At 57.4% G+C, this 27,451-nt stretch overlaps 1 protein-coding gene across 17 annotated transcripts; it reads right to left on the bottom strand.

The window, feature by feature from the left end:
• Positions 1-16: 16 nt before the first annotated feature.
• nbeaa (neurobeachin a) lies at positions 17-27,051 on the bottom strand. 17 transcript variants are annotated; one of them, XM_077592911.1, is made up of 62 exons: positions 26,373-27,049; positions 20,568-20,799; positions 19,960-20,060; positions 19,720-19,815; positions 19,315-19,436; positions 18,826-18,952; positions 18,622-18,741; positions 18,399-18,545; positions 18,078-18,275; positions 17,850-17,983; positions 17,656-17,764; positions 17,414-17,566; positions 17,168-17,336; positions 17,004-17,083; positions 16,865-16,927; positions 16,670-16,767; positions 16,479-16,571; positions 16,270-16,378; positions 16,023-16,104; positions 15,807-15,930; positions 15,181-15,373; positions 14,438-15,094; positions 13,963-14,358; positions 13,069-13,286; positions 12,825-12,978; positions 11,898-11,921; positions 11,647-11,718; positions 10,985-11,165; positions 10,743-10,876; positions 10,308-10,373; positions 10,046-10,214; positions 9,615-9,970; positions 9,261-9,400; positions 9,051-9,181; positions 8,671-8,797; positions 8,173-8,292; positions 7,820-7,953; positions 7,396-7,457; positions 6,940-7,004; positions 6,659-6,767; positions 6,361-6,527; positions 6,157-6,281; positions 5,923-6,078; positions 5,788-5,820; positions 5,318-5,454; positions 5,118-5,235; positions 4,932-5,034; positions 4,747-4,862; positions 4,534-4,646; positions 4,296-4,436; positions 4,088-4,207; positions 3,869-4,021; positions 3,544-3,708; positions 3,371-3,460; positions 2,855-3,047; positions 2,678-2,749; positions 2,420-2,575; positions 2,164-2,334; positions 1,990-2,091; positions 1,526-1,722; positions 1,233-1,384; positions 17-1,144 (listed from the first exon to the last, which is right to left on the bottom strand). In XM_077592911.1, exons 1-62 carry the CDS (start codon positions 26,733-26,735, stop codon positions 1,054-1,056), a joined length of 9,099 nt encoding a protein of 3,032 aa, XP_077449037.1. In that variant the 5' UTR covers positions 26,736-27,049; the 3' UTR covers positions 17-1,053. The 17 variants fall into 17 exon arrangements, with proteins under 17 accessions (XP_077449037.1, XP_077449028.1, XP_077449029.1 ...); XM_077592902.1 differs by having other exon boundaries at positions 9,615-10,214; positions 26,373-27,051; XM_077592903.1 differs by having other exon boundaries at positions 7,826-7,953; positions 9,615-10,214; positions 26,373-27,051.
• Between the last annotated feature and the right edge of the window lie 400 nt (positions 27,052-27,451).

The raw sequence follows: 27,451 nt of genomic DNA, 5'->3' as shown, positions 1-27,451 counted from the left end.
CCCCCCCCCCCCGACTCACACATCATATTTTACATCTTTGCAATAAAACATGAATACAATAGTTTTTAAGGTTTCATAGATCCAAAAATATTTCACCTTTTTTTTCTACTTTTGTCGTTTTATTGGATGTGTATGTTGTGTGTGCGCGCGCGCGCGTGTGTGTGTGTGTGTGTGTGCGTGGCTGGAGTTTCGTGCGCGTGCGCCCGCCAGTCGCTCGTCGTCATATTGCTGTAAAATTTTAACACGTGAGCGTTTAAATACAAACATCGATGCACAAAGAACCCCTCCCAAAAGGAACCAAAAGAGCCTGGCCAGATGGCTTATTATAATAATAATAATAATTCAAACAATGAAAAGCCCCGCCCCCCCGTTTCGCATTAACAAACGATGTCGTGTGATCGGTGCAAAGTGCCAATAAAAAAAAAAAGTCTATCGAAATGACATGAGCGAGCGAGCGAGCGGCCGGCCTGCCTTTTGTGGGGCCGGAAAAAGCCTTTTATGTACATATTTGACACGACGATCACTAAATATAGAAAAGAAATGCAAAAGGAAAATGGCCAACGTGCGCTCGCCAGCTGCCTTCTTGAAGGAGCAGGAAGGAGTCTTCCCCCCCCCCCCCCGGGCTCGTCGTCACGTTATTCTTATTCCACGCTATGTTACATAGAGCAATAAATGAAAAGGCGGTCAACACAAAACCAAGAGGCCGAGTCCTATTTACACCCGAGTAAAAGAATAGAAATCCCCACGTTAAAGGAATCCAAAGGAGCCCGCAGAATAATCGACTCAAAGCTCTGCCCTCGGAGCACCATTTGACCCATCCGCACTCTCTTGGGTGTATCGTCTTTGGGCTCGGGGGTGCGTGTGCGTGTGCGTGTGTGTGTGTGTGTGTGGGCGTGCGGGTGTGGGTGTGCACGCGTGCGTGCGTGTTGTGTCGGCGGGCGTAAATTCAAGTACACGCAGTCAAAGGAGTCCGTCAAAGCAAAAATGGAGCCTCCACCGACCGACCGACCGGTGTACCTGGAGAGCCACTGGACGTTTTTTTTTAATCCGTATTCAGTAGCGGTTCTGATGCTCGTAGTGCCAGCGGTTGAAGTCGATGTTGAACGCCACGATGCTGCCCGACGCCATGCCCGTGATGAGCGTCCTGGTTTCAGAAGAAGGAGAAGAAGATCTTTGGTTTAGACCAGAGCCGCGCGAAACGTCTTTTCGGTCCCGGTCGGCTTTTGTCCCACCTCTGGTCGTGCGACAGGTCCATGGCGCGGATGCCGGCGTCGCATCCCGGGTAGATGTAGAGCTGCTTGAAGTCGCACGCCTGCCACACCTCCACCACGCCGTTGTCGCCGCCCGTCACCAGGTTCTGCCCGTCGCTGCTCAAAAGGACGGCCTGGGTGGGCGGAGAAGGCCGACACGTCCGTCGCTCGTAAAGGGACAAATGACGTGCCGTCGTCGGAGGGGGCCGGGACCCCGCCCACTGCCCGGGGCCAGGCCCCCCACCCACCACCACCACCACCACCCACCGCCTCACCCGCGTGGAGTCGTTGACTTCCATCTGAGCCAGCAGCTTGCCGTTGATGCTGAAGTTGCAGAAGCGTCCCCGCTCGTAGTAGATGATGCAGTGGCCCTCGCTGGACACCGAGATCAGGCGGGGGGCCCGGCACGGCTCGGGGCCCTCCAGGGCCCTCAGGAGGTCCCCCGTGATGGTGTGCACCAAGCACGGACCCTCTAAAAAAAGAAAGACAGGCTTTCTTTGTAAAGCTAGGAAGGTGCTTGTAATGGGGAAAGAGAAAAGAGCGCTTACTTTTGCTCCAAAAAGGACCAAGTGGCCCCCCAACAACACTAGTTTTTTTTTAATTTAAACTCATTGAGCACTCCCTAGCAGACACCTCCAATTCACGTGAACGCTCACGTTTCAGACGTCCAATCCCATCGGGAGGATTGGACGTCTGAAACGGACGGTGTTCCACTCGCGAGACGACGATCGGCGCTTGCCTTTGGCTCCGCTGATGACCAATCCCAGCTCGGCGCAGACCGACACGCACACCACTTCGTGGTCGTGTCCCGTCAGGACGGCCCGAGGGGCAGGATAGTCGCCTGCGGGACAAAAAGTAAACCGATGCCGCGGAGGCGGCGACGGCGGTGGCGGCGGCGGCAGTGCCAGCTCACTGTTGTTGGGGTTGTCCCCAATAATGTGGTGGCGCCCGCTCCAGTACCACAGAAGAAGAGTGGCGTCTCTGGAGCCCGACACGATGTAGCAGTCCCCGCCGATGTAGGACTCGGAGCGGGCCAGGCACGTCACCACGTCCCAGTGGCCGAACACGATCTGGGTCAGCTTCCCTGTGGGGGGTACGCACGGGAGGCACGGCGGAGCCTTGAGCGTGGAACGCCGACCCGCCTCCGACCCGCCTCCGACGCGCCGTACCGCTCTCCGTGGAGTAGACCCGGAAGCTCTTGTCCCAGAAGCCGCACGCCAGGATGTAGCGATTGTCGGCCGTCACCACGAAGCAGTGCGTGTTGATCTGGATGCTCTGGTCCACCAGGTCGGTGATCTGCCGCTTGTTGGTGCCCGAGTTGTTGGCTGGAAACCGGAAAGGGAAGAGGGAAGAGGGAAGAGGGAAAGGTGCCTCCAGCGCAACGGCTACCGGCCACGTCACCTCGCTGGCCCCCGACGCGTACTGACCGATCAGAGGGTCCATCTCGATGGGGAGGTGGTGAGCCTGCTCCAGGGAGTATCCCGGCGCGCCTCGTAGGCCTGCGTTCATCGAAGGAAAAAAAAAGACAAAAACACGTCACGTCTAGAACGTCACCGGAGATACGGCCGAACGAAGCAGCTTGGCGCTCCCAACGCCAGACTGACCCACGGTGTTGTGCCAGCGGTTGACGGCAAAGAGGCGGCTGCACGTGACCGTGACGGCGGCGGGGATGCTGAGGTGAGGCAGCGTGTTGGCGGCCACGTGCGTCACGGGCGAGTTGGACGGGAACTTGAGCACCATGATCACGTCCTGCTGCATCTGATCCTTAAACATCAGAGGACTCTGAGGAAGGAAACACTGGTGAGAGAGACACAGAGACAGAGAGGGGGGGGGAGGGGGGGAATTGGAGGGGGGAGACGGGAAGAGGGGGGAGGAAGGTTGGCAGACAGGGGAGGGGGCAGGAGGCCAGATTAGCGGGAGACGGGCAGGGGTCACCACACCAAGGACCGAGGAGGGCTCGGGTGGGTGGGTGCACGTGCGGGAAGCGCAGAGGCTACGCGGCGACAATGCCATTCATTGCCCGCCTTGCCAAAAGAAGACGCCCACGGCTAGCGCCGGGAGCCTTCATCACGTTACTTGTTTTTTGGTTTTCCTTTCTCCCATCCTGGAAATGTTCTCACCAGGTGCATGGCGGACGATCGAGGCGGGTGCGGCTCGATGAGCAGCTGCGACGGAATCTGCCCGCACGCTTGGATCTGCGTCTCCATCCCCTGCGCCGACAGCCGGATAGGCGTAAGTGGGCGCCGCCGGACGGCGCTCGCCGCCCGCCGCCCGCCGCCGCCGATCCACCCACCTCTCGCTGCGCCCCGTCCAGGTTGTCCAAGTTGACCGCGCCCTCGTAGGACAGGAAACTGAAGACGTTGAGCGCCCGCACCGCCTCGGGGCCCCTCTGCTTGTAGCCGAAGATCAGGTCGATCCACTGATGCAGCTGGCACGACACAAACTCGCTCTCCAGCGCCTGAGAAGGACCGAGCGGCGTTTTGGTCAAAAGAGAGCCGCCCGACGCCGGTCCACCGACGGACGCGTTTTGAAATAAACCCAGAGAGAGAGCGAGGAGCCGTTAGCCCGGCCGCTAACTTGTCATGGGGCGCACGGGCCACTCCACTCGGCCGCCTCACCATGCGGTTGATGCGCACAAAGTCTTCCGGCTTCTTGGCCCAGACGGGCAGCTCCACGTCGCAGACGGGCGCGCCGTCGTCACGCACGCCCAGCTCGTACTCGTTGCCGTTGACGAACATCTCGGGCAGGTAGTAGAACTCCGGGATCAGTTCCTGAGGGGAGGGCGCGCCATCAGACTGGGGCCCGGGCCCGGGCCGGGCCGGGAGGGGCGGCCTCACCGTCACGTCCGCCGTGTCCCGTTGGCAGTTCCTCCACGAGCGGCCGATGCCCGAGAAGGTCCGGTCGGCGTGGTCGAACTTGCCGTCGTTGCCGTTGAGGAAGAAGGTGGTGAACGGCTCCTGGGGAGGCGTGGGAAGGCACGCACACACACACAAACACGGTGGGACCGGAACTTTCCGCGCCCCTTCTCTTCTCGCCGCCACTCACTATTCTCAGCATCCACAGGAGGGTGGAGCGCGCCGTGGAGTAGAGGGTGGCGTAGTGGTCGGGGGGACAGCTGTCGTCGTCCCACGTCTCGTAGCGCTCGGCGTAGAAGGCGGCACGCTTTGGGTTCAAGGCGCCCAGGGGCTAACAGAGGGGCAAAAAGGTGGAGACCGGGAATTTAGGAGGCTTGTTTTTGCCAACGAGCCGGAGTCCGGGCCCCGCCACCCAACGGCGCTCAAACCTTGGAAAGGTCTCGGAAGTTGCCGGGCAGGGTCAGGTCCAGCTCCTCCGATTCGTAGTTGGTCAGCACCCAGGGAAAGACGGGGTACTGGTTCAGGTCGTTGTACGTCCTCCCTGCGGACGCCAATGGGAGTGGCGCCGGTTAGCCGGGCGCCACGTTTGCCAAGGACGCCGGGATCGTCCGTCCTCCCCGTTTTCCGGGGGAGGGGCCAACCTGCGATGGTGTTGAGGAACATGAGGTACTCAAAGTTGGAGATCTCTCTGCGTTGCCAACGCTGCGTCATGTTGGACGACTTGAAGAGCTGCCGGGGCGTGGCCAACGAGATCCGCCTGCCAAACCCGGAAAGGTCAGCGGCCGGGTGCGGCCAGGTTGGCCGGCTCGCCCGGCCGATCGCCCACCTGGCCTGAGGGAGGCCGTAGCTGGTTCCCACGCCCACCCGAGGAAGGCTGTAGACCACCCGCTTGACCGTGGCCTGGTCGGGGAAGTTGAACATCACCGACGCTGAGGAAATGAGGGACGGCCGTTAACCACGGGTGACAAAAGGACCAAAAGAAGAGGTCCTGTGGTCAAGAAGAACAACTCACTCCTGTTGGCCATGAAGACCTCCAGACCCGTGTTGTGCAGCAGGTAGCGTCTGGAGAAGACGGCTCGGATCTCGCTGAACATCCACTTGCCGTGGAGACCCTCCGAGTAGGCCAACACCTGAAGGCGGGCGACAAAAGGGCAAAGTGAGGGCGGGTCCGGGAAGCGGGTCCCGGACGGCGTCTCCTCTCCGCCTCCTCGCCTTGGCGTCCGTCTTCTTGAAGGCGGGGTCTTCCTCGTCCACCTCAAAGTAGATCTCGGTGGTGGTGACGGAGAGCGTGCCGCGGGCCACCACCGCCGGCGCCACCAGCTGGGCCGGCGTGCTCAGGACCACCGGGCCTGGAGGGAGCCGTCCGGTCAAGTCAGCTGCGGGTACCGACGACACTAACACTTTTAACGCTTACAACTTTTAGTGAGTAGAAATCATACAAAATGTTAGTGGTTATTTTCAAAAGCGACACATTTGAGGCAACGAGGGTTGAGCTGAGACCAAATGCGCCCGAGGGCCCACTGCAGTGCAGGCGGCCCTCTTTACAATAGTTTGCCCACCCCAGGGTTAGATTCATTGAGAGCCATGATCATTCGTGCGATTAACGCCGTCGATTGTGATGTCGTTATTTGAATCATTGGCCGAAAGTCCGGGCTGACGTTTGAAACGGGGCCCCTACTTGCCTCGTGAGGTAAAAAGTCGCGGGCGGGAAGGCGCTAGAAATGACAACAGCGGAGTCACCGGAGCGCCGTGGAAAGGGCTCGGGTGAATTAGCGGGGGGCCGCCGGGGACCTGCCGGGGCCCACCGTCGGTCTTACCGGCCAGGTTGTCCATCTCCTTCTCCTGCAGCAGGCTGACGGCGTCGTCGTCGCCCTCCAGCATCAAGTCGGCCTCCGGGTTCTGCGCCACGGCCGAGTGGCTGCGGAAGCCCTTCTTGGAGGTCCCGCCCTCCTCCCCCTCCTCTTCCTCCGCGCCTGCTTCCAGAAGACCAGAGCTTCCTGGCACGGAGGGCTCACGTCGCTCCGCCGTGGACGGCGACCGGAGGAACCCACCGTAGTCCTCCGGACCCTTGAGCGCCACGTCGGCGTGCGTGGAGCCGAAGGCGTTCCTCACGAACCTCCGTCTTCGCCGCAGGTCGTCCTCCCAGTAGTCCAGGCGCCAAAAGTCATGCATTTGGCTGGAGAACAACGGCGAGCGGGTGAGCGAGGCCACTTGGGCTGGGCTCGACCGGCCTCGGGACGGCGCCGCCCACCCACCTCTGCGACATGGCGCCCCAGGCCCCGTGCTTGTTGGTGAGGATGTTGAGGATCTTCTGCTTGAGCTGGTTGGCGGTCACGTGGTCTCGGTGCTTGGCCGCGCCGATCAGGTGGTCGCACATCTTCTCCTCCTCGCGACGATCGGCCGCGTACTGAGCGCAGTTGGACTGCCAAAGTACAACATTTTTCCGGTTTGTCATTTGCCACTCCAAAACAAAAGGGAAAATCCGAATGCTCATCTTTTGACACCCGCCATTAAGTAAAGAGGAAAAGTCAAGAAAAATGACACGGCACGTACCTCAAACTCGGCGTGCTTGTGCACGTCTTCGGCCCGTTGACGGTTCAAGATGAACTCGGCCTCGTTGGCCACGCGAACGATGTGGTCCTTCATGGCGTGACAAAGTAGTCTGGCGCGCGCACGCATACGAAACACGGAAGGCTCATCTTAAATTCACGTCATTTCCATCGGGACGGCGTAACGGATGGCGCCATTTGAGTCAGGAGTTATCCAGCAGGGGGCACTCTAGGGGATAACCCCTGGCCTCGGGCCCGTACCGGAGGGACATTTGCCGTCATTACCTTCCTTCGTTGATGAGCTCGATGAACGCCAGCCCGGCGTTCTTCTGGATGGAATTCTGCCATTCCTAAAACAAAACAAGGGCTCATTGGGCGTATGGAGATGGAGTCACTCAAGCGTTGAGAAAAAGAACAAAGCTTGGAGGGCCTCCAAGGACAGGCAGGCAGGCAGGCAGCTCTCCCATTACGCGATCGATATCCACACTCGGGTTTCCTCTAATGGCGGGAAGGCCGGAACCCGCCTGGGTAACTCGACACCGGCGAGGAGGGGCGAGAGGAGGAAAGTAGCTTAAAAGCCCACGCCGACTCCCCGACCGACCAGTCGGACAACGACGAGGGCGAGCCAAATGCTCGGATTTGAAGGACACTATTTGGAAGCTCAATCTCCTTCCGGGACGGCCAAAGGGTGCATTACGGGGGTTTTGGCAGGGAAGGAATGGGGCGGAGGCCAAAACTGACCTGAGAGCAGAGCAGCATGACGAGCTCCACCACGGACGTGCTGGACTTCATGCACACCAGACCTGCGGAGGGAGGAGACATGGGTTTTTGGTGATCAAGCGCAAATAGGCGGACAAAGCCCAAAATACATCTCCTCTGGGCTCGTCTGAATCAAAGCGTTTACATATAATAAGCATGCCACAAAGGACGGGACAAGATCGGGAGGAAGAAAAGAAAAGAAAAGAGGAGCAAGCGGACGGTGGAGAACGACAACAGGACACCAAGAAAGAAGTGAGTTAGCATACTCGGTCGCTCACTTGGTCAACTATTCACTCACTCACTCACTCACTCAATCAATCACTCATTCATTTATCCATCCATCCATTGATTGAGTCACAGCTTGCACGGGACGCGTATAGTAGTAAGAAGGTTTGTTGTACAGCACCTGTACCTTCAATGAGCAGCTCCTGCCCATGACTGCCCAGCAGCGTGCGCGACAGGAAAGGCGCAAAGTCCACAAAGATTTCCCTCAGCAACGGCGCCACCTTCTCCAGCGCTCGTTCCAGCTTGGTGGTGATGCTGCGGAGACAGAGCACGTTTTGGAAAGTGGCCCATCGCTTTCATTTTGCTGCCTTCTATACACCGACCGGCGCCACTGACAAGACGTGACTTGCCATTTTTGCTCAGGACGCAATGTAAGAAACACCGATGCTACGAACGTCAAGAATTTGGTTTGTGCGTGTGTGTGTGTGTGTGGAGAAGGCGGGTGGGATGGGGGCACGGTGGCGTATTCCTTGCCTAAAACACTGCCCCGCATCTCGGGGGGCAGCCTGGAAGCCCGCCAGAGAGCTAAAAGACTTGAGCTCGGGGGGCGTCTGACCGCTGCGCAGGGCACACTGCGCCACCTCACAGTAGGCACTGCAACACAGACAGAAAGACACGGCGGCATATTTCAGCCGTGGGCCGCCGTGGACATCCAATCACTGTGAGGAGCTGCCGACGTCCCCATTTCTATTGAATGGTCGGAAAGAGGTCGAGAAAGTCAATCCACTCCTTCTGACTGCAGAAATTGGATTGATTTTCGGGGATTCAAATCATTTCCATGGCTTTGAAATATTATTATTATGCTTTATAAAAGTGAATAGAAAATAAACATCGACCAATGAAAAAAAAAATTAACCCGCATCGGTCTTTCCACCACACGTTGGGGGCGGGGCGAGCGGCGGGAGAAAGCAGCTTTGACGCGAGCGGCCCAAGCGGGAAGTGGCACGGTAAGCTTCTTTCTTTCTTTCTGACCTCATGTTCTCCACCGTGTCCTCAGGCATGGGCGCCACCGTCTGGACGGCGGGGAGGTTCTTGCTGCCGGCGCCGTTCACAAACGAGGACGACGAAGACGAGGAGGACGAGGCGGAGTCGGCGCCGCCTGCAAGGACCAAACAAGGCGGATGCGCTGACGTGATGACGCACGCAAAACATTTCATTTCCGAATGGAATTCATAACCCTATGCCAAATGAGCAAAACATGAGATCCATTTTTTCCGTAATTTTTCCCAGCCGGCGATCGATCGGAAACAATCCATATGCGGGAGCTCCATTAGTATTCCGCGATCGGCCATATTGAGCCGCGCTCTTGTTGCAAATGTGCTTTTTTTTGCCAGCGACTCGTCCTCCCTCACCTGTGGTGTTGATCATGCTCTTGGGCGTGGCCGTGGCGGCGGCAAAGATGTTGGGCGTGCTCCCGGCGGTGGCCACCGCGTTGACGGACTGGCTCCCGGGCGGCGGCTTTTTCACCGGAACCACCACACTCCTGCGAGACGGACGGACGAGGCCATTGCTTTGGTCGAGGTGCAAAGGCGGCAGGCAGAAGGCGGCAGGCGGAAGGCTACCTGTCAAAAGAGTGGAACTGCATGGGGAGCATGGGCTGGGTCTTGAGGGCGGGATCCGGGTGGTACGGAGCGGCGGGGCCTGACTCTTGACCCGAATCCATGCCGTCCAACGGAGCGGCCACCAGGCTTTTCAGGATCTCCTGCAAGGGACACCAGCTTTTAGACCGCCGCGGCCATTTGCAATTGGCTAGTTCGCCCCGACCGTTGCTTCTGGCTACATATTCTGGAAATGACTTGAATTCGGTTTACCCGGTTTAAATAACTCGACACGCTAGAAAATGAGGATGAGCAAAACGTGCTCACACTAGTACAAACCCGCGTCATAAACCAAGAACGAGGACGTCGGCGCCTCACCTTGACGTTGATGCCTTTATTGGTCTGGCAGATGCCGGAAATGGACGAAGGGGGCGCCTGTCGGGCGTCGGGCTCGTGCGGGGAGTCCAAAAGGCTCTCCTGCGACGACCTCCCCACGTCGGCCAGGCCGCACAGCAGGTCGGCCTGGCTGCCGCCGGCGTCCCGCTCCGTCTCCCGCCCCGCCGGGCCCGGGCCCAGGCCCAAGCCCAGCCCAATCTCCGAGCCGTTGAGGGAGCCGCCCGCGTGGCCCTCCTCGCCGATGCCCGAGTCGGTGTGGGGCAGGCCCACGCGAGGGGAGTCATCCACGGGGGTGGGCGTCCTTTTCTCGCGCTCGGAGAAGGCTGACGACGGGTGCTCTGGCGAGGAAGCCGCGCGTTTTGGATCGAGTGGGGGGGGGCGAGGGGCGAGGCCACCGCGTCCTCGGGACTCACCCGTGCTGGTGGGCGAGTTGATCTCGTGTCGGATGCTGCGTCCGGACAGGCTGGCCGACCTGCTGATCTCCCGCTGGGGCTCCAAGATGTCTCGGTACTTGGACACCATCAGCACCGAGATGAAGTAGACCACGGCCAGAGCCAGGAACTGAGCCTGCTTGCTGTCGTCCTGCGCCGGCCGGAAGAAAGCAAAAAGCATCAGGAGGGCTCACATTTTGCAGATGCGCACTACACGTGGCGTCCACGAATCCGGCGCGCTCACCACGTCCCGAAAGACCACCGCGCGCAGCCGGTTGATGTCCACGTCCTGCAGGAGTCGGTCCGGGTCCTGGTCAAGAGAACGCAAGTAAGCATTTGCGGAACGGTCCACCTTGTTTGTCTAGAACAACAAGATGGTGGCGATGGTGACCTTTTTAAGCCTGTTAATAACATTTTGAACTGTTCCAACAGCTGATGCCAATCATCCAAGGAATTCTTACAGTGTATGAGGAGCTTTATTTTATTCCCAAGACCCATTTTTTTTTAAATCTGAGCTTCAGAGGGTTTTCAGGGTTCATTTACTGGGAATTTGGTTTGTTTTCAGTGGCTCATAGGTTTTTTTGATGCACTATAGACATTGTATTGATTCGAAAATACTATAAAGGAAAAGCTGGCGGCCTCAGAACACGAGCGAGCGAACGAGAAGAAGACGTGGCACCTTGCTGGCGGAGGTGGCGGCGGCGGCGGCATGCAGAGTGTCCTGCGACTTGCTGGCGGTCAGAGAGGACTTGCAGTTGCGATCCCGCTGCCTCTGCCGGCACTCCAGGCAGTTCCTCACCGCCACGCAGCACACTGACAAGAGAAGCGTCGGTAGAGACGGAGGCGAAAGCGGTGCGGCTCGCCTGGCCTCGCCTCACGTCACGTCACGTCACGTCACGTCGGCTCGACTCGACTTCTCACCCAGTCTCAGACACTGCCTCATGAGGCCGCCGGAGGACATGTTCTTCTCGGCCTCGATCTCGCTGAAGTTGAGCGAGCTGGCAAACACCAGCACGTCCACCATGGCCATCAGCCGCGACAGGAAGGTGACGGCCGTCTCCGACGACATGCCCTGCGTGGCCTCGATGTTCTCCAGCTCCGTCTAAACGCGGGGGGGGGACGCGCACGAGCCAGGTGACAATCCGGTCCGTCTCTGTTTTTCAGACCGAGGGTGGTGAAGAGTGTGTGTGTGGGGGGGGGGATCAAACTTTTGGTTCTCAAGGGTCACCAATCCAATCCATTTGCAGATGGCGGGAGGGGGAGACAATTCACCCCTCCCCCCCACATTCAATGGGATTGGATGTCTAGCGCCGTCACCGGCAGCCAATGGGGTGCTTGGGAAATGTGGCTTTTGAATTGCATTCTGGGTGCGGCGGCATTCGTGAACGACGCGCGACCATCCGCAAGTCCGTCACACGCATACGCACGTCTCCATCGAGGCGGGTGATAGATAGTGCACACCCGAATGAGGGATGCGGGTTGTGGAGAGGAGGTGGAGGGGGTGCTTTGACATCCTCCGCTCGTGGCGTGATTAAGCTTTGTTTGTTTGTTTTGAGTACTATTCTGCACTTGTCTTTACCCACCTCGCCCCTTTCGACTCCTCCCCCCGGGACGGGCGTCACCTCCTCGCCCTTTGCGGCCGCTCCCGTCCTCCTCTTTAAAAAGGGCCACACAAACGGAGTATGGCAATAGCGAATGCGCCGTCAAAAGTGGATTCTCCCGCGTCTAACGGAGACCGCCGCCCAAAAGTGGAAATTGACGGGGTGGGGGAGCAGCCGGCCCACCCAAAAAAGAAAGAGCACAATCAATCAAGGAAGAAAAGAAGCAAACTTACATGGTTGGCACTACTCTTAGAGGTCTGCACGTGCAAAAAGACACGACAACAACCAAAAGACGACAAAAAAGACACACACACAGAGGAAGAGAAGGAGGAATTTAAAAGCGGAACCGCCAATCAAGTGGCTTCAGTTGCAAACAAGTGGAAAGGACCCCAAAAACATCAAGTCGGAAACCTCAAAGGATGGTGCTCGACGTCCAATCTATTTGGGGCGGGGGAACCCCTGTGCCAAGGTGGCCGACATAACTCAATTAGATACACGCGGTCCAGTTTCTTTGTATTTGTAAGAACAAACTAACTATATCTGTAAAAAAAAAAAAAAAAAACTATATATGGCACTGGACAATGGCTGCCAGACCTCCCAGTCCAAATGGCTGGGATGTCCATTGGCGTCAGTCAGAATTCCTATACTAGAGCAGGAGTGGGCAAAGTATTCCACTGTGCAGTCAGTCGGTGCGGGGGTTGCTTTTCTTCCAAAAGCTTTCCACAACTCCGGTTGTTATCGGTCACCTTACGCGTGCAATCAGCGGATTGCCGTCAGGTGGCGCTCGTTAAAGCCCAACCCCCGTCGCTTCCACTTTGTGTCGGCTTTGTCTGTCTGTGCTGAATGACTTGGGACAAAAAATGTGCACCCACCCACAGTGGCCACTGCTGAACCTCTTTGCCCACCCCTGTACTAGAGGGTACCTTATCCGTTTTTGGGGAAAATAAAGGTGCGCCCTAGCATTTGAAAAATACGGATTTGAAAGACGCAAAGACTACTTGAAAATAAAAAACTGCAGGTGTCGTCACGGCGGAAAAGGTCAAAAAGAAGCCCCCGCAGCAGTTCCCTCTCCCGGCACGCCACGCCACGCCACGGCACGCCACGCCACGACACGCCACGCCACGCCACGCCACGCCACGGAAGCCAGAGCTAGTACTCACCGAGGGCGAGGTGGCGGCAGACAGGAGCGGCAGGATGCCCCCGCAGGCGATGATGATGTTGTCCACCATCTGGGAAATCAGGTGGATGGTATTGTGCACAAAGATGATGTTCTCGTTGCTGTTGACAAAGTCCATCACCGACTTGGTGGAGTGGCTGGAAGAAGGACACCCTTAGTAGAAGGTCACTTACGACGACCGGAGACGAGAGCCGGACCGGAGAGAGTTTGTCGCCCCGGGAACCGACCTTCTCCACACGTGCACGTCCGTCTCCAGCGCAAAGAGAAGGTCGGTGAGCAGCCTCTGGTGCATGGGCGACCACTTGAACTCGGGGATGCGGAACATGGTGGTGCGCGGCCCGGGGCTGAACTGCCGCCTCTGCTCCTCCGTCATGGGCGTGCCCCTGAAGCCCAGGTCCACGCGGAGGTCTCGCTCCAGCTGCGAGGCGCTGCGGCCGTGCAGAGCCTGTCATTCGGTGGTGGAGGGGCGTGGTCAATTTGGTCAATTCAACTTACAACTTCGCACTGGCTTAAATTGACAGCGATGAAAAAAAAAAACTGTGAATGGAAGCTGACTTTTGCGGGCCTCCAACGCCAGAAAAGCATCATCTCTTGGACAGCTAGGTTGAAATAGGACATTCTTGATATACTAATGTTATGCAACGTACTATTTGACAAGTGGGGTGGCCAACTGTGCAATCCAGGACTCCCTCCCCCAACACATCCAACTGATGAGTAAGCTTGATCACCATCCCGATGAGTGGCTTCAGGTATGCTGGGGGGAGGGAGACGTGGACGACAGACTGGGCAGCTTCCTTTTAGACGCTCACACATCAGAGGAACTATACTCGTCTCAATTTCAAGCTCACTCACTCGCCATCACATAACTTACACATAACCGTAACTTACACTTATTTAGGTCTTTTGCCGATTAAACGTAGCTTATGGAGAAGCACCATCAATTTCGTCACACGCAGTTTCTGCGTGTGATGACAAGTAGGCTTTTTTTTTGTGTTGTGGTAATTACGACATGGCCTATGTCCGATTATTATTATTATTATACTATATCCACGTATTTCTCTGGAGCAACAAGCAGAGAGACTGTTGAAGTTGAAATATGGCAAAAGAGGCCGGGGAATCACCTGCGTGGTGGAAGCGGTCGATATCTTCTTCTCTCTGCCGCCGTCGTCCGACCTCTCGGTGTCGGACGTCACGCTGGCCGTGTCCGTTCCTCTGTGCCCCGCCTTGCGAGCCGAGGCGTCGCCCGCCGTCGCCGAGGCGGCCCCGCCTCCCTCGGCGAAGTCGGCCTGGGACGCCGCCGCCGCCCGGTTGCGGGCCTCGGCGATGGAGCTGATGTCGGCCAGCGGGCCGCCGATCTTGAAGGGCCCGTCCTCGGGCGGCTCGCCGCCGGGGCTCACGCGGGCCAGCAGGCCCAGGTCGTCGCCGCCGCCGCCGCCAACCGGCGGGACGGGTCGGTCCGGACCGGTCAAGACCAGACCGTCGCTAGCCGCCAGAGCAGGGAGGAGCTTCTCGTCCACCTGGAAGAAGCGGCGGCGTTGGCTAAAAGCCCAATGTCCCTTTTTTTCCCCCCGACGGGCCGGATTTTCTCCCGCTCACCTTGCCAAAGAGAAATCCGTTATTGTTGGGAACGCTGTCTTTCTCGTCGGCCAGCGTGATGAGGGGCCCCACGATGCCGTCGCCGCCATCGTCGTCCTCCGGGCCGACCCCCGAGAGGGCCAAGACGGGCGGCCCCGGGGCCTCCTCTTTGGGTACCAGGGTGCCGTTGAGGTTCTGCACCACGGCGCAGTAGGCGCTGTCCAGGAGCGAGTCCACCTCCACCAGGGGCCCGTTCTCCAAGGACCCGCCTCCCCTGGCCCCGCCCAGGCCTTCGGGACTCAGGTCCAAGTCGTCCAACTTGACCTCGGTGGCCTCCACCTTTTCGGCTTTGATGTCCACCAGCAGGTCGTGGACCTCCACCCTCACGCCGGCGCCCTGCTGCGCATCGCCCCTCTTGACGGCGCCGTCGACCAGCAGGTTGCGAGACGAATCGTCGCCGCCGCCGCCGCCGCCCTCGCCGTACTCGGCTTCGCTGTCGGGCGTGCGCGTGGCGTCGTCCATCTCCAGGTTGCCGTTGACGACGGGCGCCGGCGAGGCCGACAGGCCCGAGATGGTGGACACGCATCCTTTCTCGCCCTTCTTCATATTCTCCTCCTCCTGACGCTGGTACTCCTCGTACATCTTGGCCAGGTACTCCTTGTGGGCCTCGTAGGTCACCTGCGGCGGGACAGAGCGGCCGCCGGCCGCGTTAGGCACGAGCGGGCGGGTCCGGGCGGGCCCCGCCTCCGACACGCGCGGCGGACCTTGGAGTGCGCGATGGACAGCGTGTCCACCCAGACCCTCCATCCGCCCCACTCGTATTTGATGGCGTGGTACAGCAAGATCCTAAAGATGTTGTAGACCATCTCGGTGATCTTCTGCTCCTCGGGATTCTTGGGGTTGATGTAGCCCAGCGAGAACATCCAGTCCTGCCACACCGAGCACTGTAGCAAGCACCTGAAACGCAAACGAGGCGCCAAGCGCCCAATAAAGGCAACGCCGCCATACGTCCGATCCTCTTTGACCGGGAAACGTGAACATTGACAGCCAGTCTTCCTGGGAATTTTCATTGCGGGTTGAACGGAATGTTCTTTGTGCTTAACTGTATTCATTAAAAAAATAGAATTAGAGAAGAAATAATACGTATTGAGGAAGTCTTTAAATAATGGATGTCCATTCACATGGCTCTATACATCCTTGCTGTTCTATTTCATCCTTAACCACCAGAGGGCGATGATCACAGCAACGAACGTGGCTTGCCAGTCACGTCTCCGTACGGAAAAGGTCACCCGTGACCCTTGTCTGACCCCCAAAAGAGGTGCTCCGGGCTCCGAACATTCGGAGAGAGATGGCGTTCTGGCCCTCACGTGATGAGCGGCGTGCCCCGTACCTTCTGTTTTCTCTGCTGTTGCTAAAGAGTTTGATCATGTCGGAGAGGAAAAGTCTCCGGACTTCCATCAGCTCGCCGCTGGGAGACGAATTCTTCAGTAGCGTGGCCACCACTTTCAGGATCACTAAATAAGCGCACGCCAGGAAAATCAGCAACTGCGGCTTGAGGAACACAGGAACACCCGCGCGCAGGCAGGCCGCTCCGTCAGTTACTCACTGGGATTCTGGATCTTGATGGTCGAGTCCGGTTCCGGGTGCGGCTTGTGGACCACCTGCGTGCACACCTGCTCTGTCAGGATCTGCAAGTATAATTACATACATGTTTTTGAAGGGGGGCGTGGAGAGTTGTGTTGTTAAACGTGGTCATTTGTAGCGCACGTATCGGCCTTTTTTACCGCAATAGCAGCCCGATTTTTTTTGATGGCATCGGTGCCACGGCGGTCGGCGGCAGATCGATGGCGTACCTCGTAGAGCGTGTTGTAGGTGGTAACGGAGACGGTGTTGGTGTGCATCATCAGACGCTCGCCCAGCAGCGTGAAGAGACTGTGAGTGTGCATGATCTCCACCTTCCTCCTAATTAAACACAGGCAGTGTATGCGTATGCGGAGTATACGGCTTATGTGTGCGGCAAAGCCAGAAAGCGGGCGGCCCTTTGGCAAAGCGTTTCACCCACTTGTGGCCGAGGTGCTTGAGAAAGTAGCCCAGGACTTTGAGGGCCTGCACTCGGATGCTTTCGCTCTTGGAGGCCAGCAGCTTGCAGATGACCCTGGCACACACACACACACACGAACGCACGTTCATTCCAGCCAGTCCTTTGGATGTTTAAACCCCAGACGACGACGATGGCGACGGCGTCCGCCTCACCTTATGCCGTTCCGCTGGTCGAAAGCGGGAATCATGGAGGCCGGGTGCTCGGACATGAGCGCCACCAGGAGCTGCAGCACGTCGTGGATGTTCTCGTCCTGCGCGCCATTTGAAAGGCGTCGTTAGCCCGTTCGCCGCCACGGACGGGGATCGCCGTCCCAAGCCTTTGGAGCGGGAGGGCCTCATGACACCTACCTCGTGCATGGTCAACAGGTAGTTGAGAATACTCTGCAGCTCGTCCTCCTTCACGCCCCGGTCCTGCAAAGACAGCGTCAGGATATCCGCCACGCGTAGATTCACGCGTGTGTGTGTGAGCGGCGCCCTATCTGGCCACCTTCAGTATTAGCTGCTTGAGGAAGAGGAGCATGAAGGCCCGCAGCGATACGATCTCCTTTTGGGACGGCCGAGGTCCGTCTGGAGTTGGATTTGATGGATGAGACGGCACCCCCCCCGACAAAAACGGCCGCGGCACGAGCGGAGCCGGCCTCCTGCTCTTACCGAGGCCTTTGGGCGAGATGGCGCTGCATTCCAACGGGTTGACGGCCCAGTAGTAGTACTTGAGCGTGTGCATGAGCTGCAGCACGGTGCCCACGCGACGGATGGTGGAGTAGATGGTCGCCGTGCCGATGAACTCCGACGACAGGTACGTGTACAGGGACAGTTGAACCTGCCGCAGCAAATGAGCGACGCCGGCGATGAACCCGCCGCCCTTTTGCGAAATGGGCTTTTTTCCGACCGACCGACCTTGGCGGGCGTGTGTATCCAGATGGCGGCGTTGAAGAGGACGTGGTCGCACAGCTGCTTGAGGAGCGGCGCCCCGTGGGGTAGACCGTCCAGGTACTTGGCGAAGGACAAGAACTGCTCCAGCACGGCCCGAGTGACGTGCACCCTCGACGACTTGAGGCGGGACGGCACGGCAAACGCGCGGTGAGCGGCTTCGGCAGCTTTGGCATTCCGGCTCCGCCCCTCGGGAATTTCCCTCCTACCTTCTCCAGCAGGTACCCGATGACCAGGAAGCCTTTGCCTCCGAGCATCTGCTCCTGCATGGCCACCGAGCTCTTCAGCAGCTCCACCAAGAAGGCCAGCAGCGTGGCGCTGCGAAAGGAGACGCGCGGGCGTGAGACGGAAGCGGGCGCGGGCGGGCGCGGGCGGGCGAGCGGCGGATGGGACGTCTACCGACCACACGCCGGTGTCCGCGGCCACGTCGTTCAGCTGCTTGTGGTCCAGCTGGGCGAAAAGGGGGAAGAGGACCTGGATGCCACCGATGGAGTGGATGGCGCTGTGGATGGAGTGGGTCACGATGGCCTTCACGTCCTGCAAAAAAAACCAAACAAACCAAAAAAAACCTTCTGACAAATTAGACAAAGTCACCAACCACCAGCGGCTTTTTGCGCGCCTCCCTCCGCACCTGCAGCATGAGGGCGTGCGGCGAGTGCACAAAGATGGAGGCGTTCTCTCGCGGCGACGACTCCAGACACAGCTGCGCGTCGGTGGCCTTGGCGTTGTACGTGAAGGAGATGGAGCCGGCCAGCTTGCCGTCGTACAGGACCTGCTTGTGGTGCTCGGCCAGGTGGATGTCGCTCTCCGACTTGAACTTGAAGGTGCTCTGCGGCGGGCCCAAAAGGTACGAGAGTCGGTCGGTCGGTGGGCCGGTCCGGTCCGGTTCGGTCCGGTCCGGTCCGGTCCGGTCCGGTCGCGCCACGTCACGTCGCGTCGCGTCACCTCTCACCTTGTACCCGGGGCCCAGCTGGTGGATGGCGAAGATCTGAGCCGGGTTGAGCGCCTCGCCAAAGACGTAGATGGCGCCCAGCTGACCGCAGAAGACCCGGTTGGCGTCGGCCGTCTCCGACGAGCCCAGAAAGCATTTGTCGTAGCTCTGTGCGGGAGCGACCTCCGGCCGGTTAGCGGCTCCACGGACTCCCGCAAAATGTCCGCGCCGCCGCGTCTCTTACGTCGTTGGTGTTGACGTGCCAGGCCATGTCGCCGTAGGAGACCAGCTGCCCGTTGACGTAGCAGCGGATCTCGGAGTTCCTCCAGCGGTTGTAGATGTGAACGATGCTGATCATGTACCACTGGGGGGAGGCGGGAGGTCCAATCCATCAGGTCAATGGATTCCGGCTGACCCGACCCCACGGCACGCCGGCACGCCGGCTCACCTTGCGCGGCTGGAAGTCGTACTTGACGCAGTGCTGGAAGCCCTTTCCTTTGGACTTGAGGGAGGTCACGATCAGGCAGTTGCCCACAAAGTGAGCGGAGTAGCCGATCCCTTTGCTGGTGCGGAAGCTGAAAAGAAAAAGCCGGATGGATGGAGATGGGAACGGCGCCGGCGTTCCGTTAGCCCGCTCCAGAAAAACAACAACAACAACAACAACAAAAATCCAATGTAAATAAAGCCCAGTTGGCAAGATGAAGGAAAAACGAGATGGACGACAAGGCTAAGCTTCTGGCGGACTGAGATAAGAGCCGGCGGGATGGGGCCGAGGGGGGCCGGGGAGGGTCGAGGGGGGCGCCTGCCCTGCCGCCTCCAATGGTTGCCAAGGAAACTCACGGGGATATTGACCCAACTGCCCTCATTCCTCCGAGCAGGGGAGTCAACATCTTGATCGCCGCCATTTTATTTCCTTGTGGTTTTGTCGGCCACTCACCAGTAAAGGTACGGCTTGTCTTTGTCCACGTTGATGTTATTGAGCGGATCCTGCCGGAACCAGGTGTTGATGGTGAAGCCGTTCTGGTACGGCCACTTGGCGATGGGCGGCAAGGCGATGGCCTGCGGTCAGAAAAACAAGCCACTGAATCCCCCGATGACCCACAATGCTTTGGATTTCCCTAATATATTAGCATGGTGAATAATAAAGTCATTGAATGCTAGCTAGGCTTGGCAGATGGAGCCGATTGGCTAACCACGAGGGGCACGTCTCGAGGACGTTCGCTAGCGGGCGAGTCGGCGCAAATTGGGCGCCCTCCGCCGGGCCCCGACGTACATGGCCGGAGCGCGTCTGCGTGCCAGACAGGTGAAACTGAGATGGCACTTTGGCGAAAGACGTACGTACCGCCGCGCTCCGTCCGGGGAAGTTGAAGAACGTGTCGGGGCCGTGACGCTGAGGCATCTGATTCAGCACCGACAACAATTTGATGGCGTGTCTGGGCTGCGGCGGGACAAAGAGGAGACGTTGACACTGACAAATGGACGCACGTTCGCTGCGCGTCTGGCCCGCGAGCCTCCGCATCCGTAGGCTCCCCCTCGTGGCTTGGGTCCGCTCGATGGCTGGGCGGTCGGCGTCGGGGCTTACCCAGATGCCGTTGTCGCCTCTCAGCATGCTGAAGAGCAGCTTGAGCTCCTTGACCGTGATGCTGTAACTGGCCAAGACGCCCAACATGTCCACCAGCAGGTCTGCGGCAGACACACGGAGCACACTCTGTTCATCCCCGAAATGTCGCCACGAATGCGGGGCCGTCGATGACGGCGGACGTCCGATCGAATCGAACGTCCGCCGTCGTCATCCCCCCCAAACGGATGGGCCCCCGCTCTTGGCCGTCTTTTCCTTTTTGTTTCTCATTAGTCACAAGAAAAAGCGCAAAGGCGTCCTCGACGACCTCGACTTTGAGGCCGGCCAATCTGCTGACTTGGGGAAACGCTCCACACACAGATACTGTAAATGTGAAAAGAGGCACGCGCGTGCGTGCGCGCGCGACTCCACCGGAGGAAATAAAGCGTCCGCTCGTTAGCCAACGTCAGTGCGCGTAGGTCACGGAGAACCGACGGAGAGAGAGAGAGAGGCAACAAAGGGAAAGTCAAGGTCGCAACGGCTCCAAGAAATGGACATTGGCAAACGCCCTGGCGGATTTGAACAAATGCCACAGAGGGTGAGTGCCCCCCCCCCCCCCCCCCCCCACTCACCTGCGATCATGTCGTCCACGGCGCTCATCTTGAGAAGCACCTGTTGGATGAGGCCCACCTCCGTGCTGGTCTGCAGGTTGCGCACGCTCTTGCGGAGGATGGCGGTGAACATGCTCCAGATCTCCGCCTGGCACGTCACCTGGCAATGCGAGAGGAGCTCCACCATGCAGCCGATGCTCTCGGCCTCCTGGATGATGAAGTTCATCTCCAGGTCGAACTCGCCGCCCACCAGCTGAGGGCGGAGGAAGAGGAGGAAGAGGAGAGGAGGTTCAAAAAGGCCGTGACGTTAAAAGTACACCGTGACGAGACTCCGCGCGGCGTTTTTACTCGGCGGCCCAATCTTTTCGTCCTTCCTCCGGCCGCCATATTAAAGGCGCCGAAGGTCGACGGCGGCTGCTTGCGTGCCCTAAAGTTGATCCAAAAAATACATTCCCTTTGTGAACGGCCAAGGGCGGGCCCCTACAAGTTACATTGTATTACGGCAAATGTAGCCATTATTTCTTTCTTTTTTTCTGGGTGACACCCTGCTTCCACACTGCGGCCTGGCGCTCTGTCCGCCTGGCAAACGCCTCTCATGACTTGCAGAGCAGAGACGTAGCATCAATCCGACTTGAAAAGGACCTTGCGAGGCCTACTCGCAAAAACTACCGTTTGGCAAGCGCAGAGGTGGTTTCAGGAAGATGTCGCCATGGCAACCCACAAGCTACTGCGGGGAGGTGATGAGATGAAACAAAAAAAACAAAAAATAGGAGGCTGGAAGCACAGAGAGGAAGAAAATAGAGGAAAAATAACAAAAAACAAAAACAAAAACGCTGGCTTGTGCATGTTCACGAAAGCAAAGGTACGAAACAAGTATACATACTCTGAGCCTTTTTTCCTAATGCCATGAAGGTTGATTTTTTTTTTCCAGGGATGAATGCAGTTGGCAGTCTGGGCCACAGGGAGGAGCAAGTTGAGGACAAGGACTTTGGCTCCTCCCAACCCAGCTAGCATTTTAGCAATTGCATTGCGTTCATTGACAACAAGAAGAAATTGTGTTAGTTGGATTTTAAAAAAAATGACACTGACTGATGATAGACCTTTTTTGATCCATTGGAAATTTGTGATTAAAACTAAAAGGCACCAAATAGGGCTGTTTCTCTTCGACTTTTTCGGCGGCGGCGGCCTATCTGTGAATTGGCCCGGCCCAAAGCCCGGCGGCGGCGGCGGCGGCGGCTTGGGGAGCGATGGATGCCCGAGCGCCGCCAAAGCAAACATCCTCCGGCGTTCGGCCAACGCTAGCCCCGAGGTGGGCGATGGCGGCGGTGGCGGAAGACATGGAACCTTTCGGAGAACGCTCCGGGATGGGCCAATCCGAGGCCCTTTGCCAACGCCAGCGCGGCAAAGGGCCTCGTTTGTTGGTCCCTCGAATGTCATCATGCAAATGGCGGCGTATGAAAGAAGCCATTCCACCTGACTGCTGGCCGCCACAACACAGACACCCGCTGCTAATTTGCGGCTGGAGTGCCATCGACACGCCGCCTTTGATGGCGCGCTGCGTGTGCGATGCGGCGCCGCGGCCCTTTCAAAGGCTTTTGTGCGGCGGCCTCTGGTGAGCGCCGTATCGCACGTGACGGCTTTGGACGAGTGGGCACGGGCCAGCGGAGGACGGGCCATGGATGCGCTTTTCGCAGCGGCCTGCCTCGTGGCCAGCCAAAAGCAAACCCTTCTTCTATTTAACCTCGGCAAGTCATTGAAACACTCCAGTTAAATGGCGTCGTTAAACATTCCGAGGATCCAAAATATACTTTGACCGTTAGCGAGCTAATGCTAACTGACAAAGGAATACTACATCTCCATTGGAGCGCTACTGAAAATTTGCATACAAATGAGCTAGACGAGACGTAAAATCCAAGGTTTTAAAACAAAACATTTGGTGTACGTTTGGGGGGGTTGAATGAGTTATCAGCTCATGATTTGATGGTCGTGGCGTAAAAGGTAGCAGATGCGTCACGTTTTGGTGATTTGGCGACGATGATGAAGAGTGACACACACACGCACGCACACACACACACACACACACACACACACGGAGGAGGAGGAGGGGCCTCCGTGCATTTCCCATGGGTCCTTGTGCCCACAGATGGCAGTCGGAATGAAACAATTGACCTCTATGCCCCAACCGCCTTTCGGCGAATTTCATTCGCGTGCCGGAGAGAAAAAGATGGGAGGAGCTAGGAATAGAGATGTCATTTAGAAAAGAAGAAGAAAAAAAAAGTCACAATACGCGCTTCAAACAAGTCACAACAAGTTTTTTTTCATGTACTTGTTTAGAGGAGACAAGAAGAAGAAAATACACATACAGTGGTTAGAGAAATGTTTGAGCCGTCACAATTTGGAATGTTGATGTATTTGCTGTCAACATTGTACCAATATATCATTTCAGTATTAGAAGAGCATATGATTTTGTTTGAACTGACTCAAAGGGGATTGGGTGTCCATCGGCGGTCAACAATTTTGAGCGAGAGCCGCTGAAAAGATCCGGGCCGCCTCCCGCCTTCTACCTGATTGGCCCAAGCGGCTTAGTCATGTTAAGCCTGATCACATGTCGCCCAGAGACAAACAATCAACATTTTTCATGTTAAGCCTGATCACATGTCGCCCAGAGACAAACAATCAACATTTTTCCCAGAACTCTCTTTGACCCCTCCATTCCGCAAGGTTTTTCGGCGGCCCGATCCCATGGCCGGGCGGCGTCCGCGAAAAAGACGCACGGGCCGGGCCACCCATCCATCTTATCGCTTATGGCGGGTCTTCTCTTGGGTGTGAAAGAAAGACCTCGCTTTAATTGTCTTTGCGCCACTCTGTTGCGCTTTTTGACGTCCCGGCGGTCCGGACGGTCCGGACGGCCGGGCTACATTGGTGCAACGGGAAGTGCCCCAATATAGACGGGAAGTGAGTCGCAAATGAACCCGAATGAGGAAACGGGCAAACGGGAGGTGACTTGGAAATGGCCGAAAATGAGCAGAAGAGGAGCTGAAAACCAACGGCGGGCCGGGCCAAATGGGCGGCCAAAGCCCACGACGGGCAGAAAGGTGGCGGGCGGCCCAACTAAATGCGAGCGCAGCACCGGCAGTTTGGCAGCGCTAATCTGTTGGTTCTGCGCAATAGGGCCTTTCCAAACAATGGAGAGCAGTGTTCCAATCAGCCAAAAGCTGACCAATGGGGATCAGCGGCGCGCTAATCCAACATCATGAGACGCGGCGGCCCGGAGCAGAGCACGGAGCGTGGAGGCGGGGCCACGCAAGGAACGCAAGGAACGCTACGTCACGCCTTTCCGGCCACCGGGAGGAGGCCTCCTACGGGGCCGGAAGGAGAAAGCGGGGCACCAGAAAAAAACAAAGGTGCTTTTAAAAATACCATCTGCAATTGTTTGATGTTCACAAACACTTTTGGACGGGGCAATTTTTGCGTTCCACAGAAGGAGGCGGTACGACTCATTTCATCCCACGGGGCGCCGACGAATCGGCGCCGCAACAAAATCAAGGGACAGTCCGTGGTGGAGTTTTCATCTAAAAAGCCACGAGGAAAGCAAGTAGAAAGAATGGCGCCGGGATAGGAGCATTTGAAAGGCAGGCAATCCATCAAAAAGCACACCGGGCTCCTCCAAACACAGCCAGACAAAATGGGGGCCCTTTTGCCCAAAGGGAGATTAAGGACAGCCAGAAAGAAAATAGGCCGCCGCGGCACAAAGGAGACATGGGACCTTAATGGAGGAGGAGCCAAATGACAACCACGGCCCACCGTCCCACTTTTGCCAATTTGGCCACTTTTGGGACCGTGCCACACGGGGCAAAGGTCAGGACGTGGATAACAACATACATTTTGAATCGTTGGCTGAAAAATGACGCCACGTGGATCCGTACTCACGCCCTACTGGCTCTCGACCGCGCAGACGGCGGCCGAGAGCCAGGACCGCGTTGCCATGACAACTGGGATGCCGACCGCCCTTTTTACAGTCTTCTTCCCGCTGGCCGTGTTGCGGTCCGACCGGACCGCTCATCGCTCACGCCGCCGTGACGGGATCGATGCGGAGGTCCTCGGCCGGAGGATGGGCCATTCCCCGCCGAGGGTTTTGGTCTTGAATTCAATCCTAATTGAATCTTAATTGAAAACATTCACTCGCATTTCCATGCTTCGTGCTGCCTTTTTAACCCTTTCGTCTTGTCCGTGGCACTTAGGTTGTCAACTTTCTTTCACGAGTTCATTTTTATGCGTGTGTAGGGTAGCCGACGTGCGACGGACGTGTAGGCCAAACGTTCTCGCATTGGCTAGTCTAAAATAGGACCGCATTTCAAAAGCGCTTTTTTGTCGGCTGCCTAGAAATAGCCACTTTTAGCCTGCTTTTTCTCTACTATGGCGTGTCCTAATTAAATCTTCTCGTGCACTTTGAAACTTCAGTTGCGTTGCGCTTTTTTTCCTCGCTGAACTATAGCCACTTTTCCCCTAGCCATTTGCAAAAGTGAAATTTCACCCAGAAAAACGGGTAAGAGAAATGGCTGAATTTGGAGAAGAAAAAAATCTTGAACACGGTTTGGTCAAATGCTTTTTTAAGAGGTTTTAAAATGAAAACGTCGGCCGCCGCGGACGGACGATGACACGTGCGCGGCGAATGTCGACTCGTACGCAAGAGCAGTAGCGTCGGCCTCGTCCCCGCGCAATTCCCCGGCACACTGCAGCATCCTTCCACCTCGTCGTCCTCCCCCACCTTCCTCAGACACCCCCGTTTCTCCCCATCGTCCCGCCGCCGCCGCCACCGCCGCCCCTTCCTCTCCCTGCTTTTAAATGCATAGCACAGCCACCGGCGAGTGCCTAAGGTGAGCCGGTGCGGCAGTTTTTGCTTTCTTTTATTTTTCCGTTGACCTGGGTGCAAAGGTGTGCGTGGGGATGGCGGGGGCCTTCCGTTTTAATGTTAAAGGGCCCAAGCCAGCTGTTTGTTGAGTGTCCTTTAGCTAAATAGGCCAGATTGGTAAAAGCGGGGGTGGTCGAGAAAAATAACCCAGAAACAGTGCAGCTCTGAGCTCAGCTTTTTTTAGATTAAAAAATAAAATCAAACAACATGGCCGCTCACATGTATGTGCGATGCACACGCGGAGGAAGGGAAGAAGCACCGTGTAGCTTAGCATCACCGACTGTTTCGTAAGCCCCCCTCCTCCCCCCCAAAATACATCAAATTTAGTTTGGAATGTAGCATCATCGGGTTTGCCGATATTACGCGGAAGCCAAACAAAATGAGGGCACACGTGTGTGTATATATGCCCGCTTTTCCTCTCACTTTTTGGGGGGGGAGATTAACGCGCAGAGCCCCTCCCATCTCCAAAAACCTCACGACCCTCCTCCTATCCTTATCTACCACAATGGACGCATAACGATGGATAGCATCAAGCTAAGTGGGCCTTTGTCCACCTTGGTGCCATTTTGACACCACCTGCACCAGAAATAGAAGAGGAGGGGGGGGAAAGGGGGGCTTTTTCTTTTATCGGCGCCATTAAGTCAACAATGGCCGCTCCTGCTGATGAGGATGAGGAGGAGAAGGAGGAGGAGGAGGGGGGTAGAGGATGAGAGAGAAGGTGGTGGTGGGGGGGCGCTTAACCCTGACAAAATTCATATTTCATCATTTGAGTCCAACACAGAGCAAACAAATGACATCATCGTTTCAAAAAGAATGAGGCGTCATAAAAAAATGGAGGAGTCTAATATGTGAAGGAAGGAAGGAAAGGAATGAAAGAGAAATTGGGGGTTTGGGGGGGGGTGTCCCCCACTTACCAGGTTGAGAACGGTCTCCACGATGTCCCGGTTGGTCACCTCGCCGACCTGGATGAGGCCCACCAGCACGGCGAATTTCATTTGGATATTCCTGATTGGCACGGCGGCCGGGTTGATGACGCCGGCCGGTAGCAATAGAGAGCCGCCGCCGGCGGTGGCGGTGGCGCTGGCGGTGGCTGTGGCGGCGGCGGCGGCGGACGACGGCATTCTCTCCCCCGGAAGAGGCGGCGGCGGAGGCGAGGAGGACGACGACGACGACGAGACGCTGGGACGGCCGGCGGCCGCCTGCGAACAAGCCGAGCCCGGCGCTGCTGACACTGTCGCTGGCACTGTCGCTGGCGAAAGCGGCTTCTCGCTCGACATATTCCCAGCCCTGTCGGAACGGCCGTGTCGCACCTGCTCTCACAAATTGGGGCTTGGCGCCGGCGGTAAAGAAAAAAGCCCAGGCGGCAAGCGCATCCACCGCGCGAGGACCAAACCAAATGTTCGCAAGCGAGGGGATGCGATGCGGGCGTCCTCGCACCGCGCTCGGCTTCCTACCGCTGCTAGGTTTCCTATCTCTCGTTCTCTCACTCTCTCGTTGTGTCTCTCTCTCTCTCTCTCTCTCGCTCGCTCTCTTCTCTCTCCTCGCTCTTAGTGAGTCAGTCGTCGACGACGGGCATCCAACAGCGCCATGTTGACGCCCCCTGGCTGCGGCGGGCCGGTGTGGGCCGCGCATGCGCACTGGGACGACGTGCCGGTCGCTGGAAATCGTCCTCGATCCCGTAGGGGCTCGTGCGCGCGCACGCAGTTGCACCAGATGCCATTGCAGAACAACAATTGAAAGAAATGTCAGACTGAAACCAATTCGGACACCTGGTTATGTGATTTTTGAAGAAAAAAAAAGAAAACATCTTAATACTCCCTTCTTTCATGGCTTGGTCTCCCAATGACGGCGATGGACGTGGAATGGATTGGACGTCAACTGGTGATTATCTAACGTGGGAGGGCGCATCTTGGCCTTCGTTCATTCGCTACTAGTTCAAAAGGTTCGGACGTTTATCAACATATACGGCAACCGATAAATACACCATGAAATG

This window comes from Stigmatopora argus, chromosome 22, assembly GCF_051989625.1.
Source record: "Stigmatopora argus isolate UIUO_Sarg chromosome 22, RoL_Sarg_1.0, whole genome shotgun sequence".
Taxonomy (NCBI): Eukaryota; Metazoa; Chordata; class Actinopteri; order Syngnathiformes; family Syngnathidae; genus Stigmatopora; species Stigmatopora argus.
This window is presented reverse-complemented; position numbering and strand designations above follow the sequence as displayed.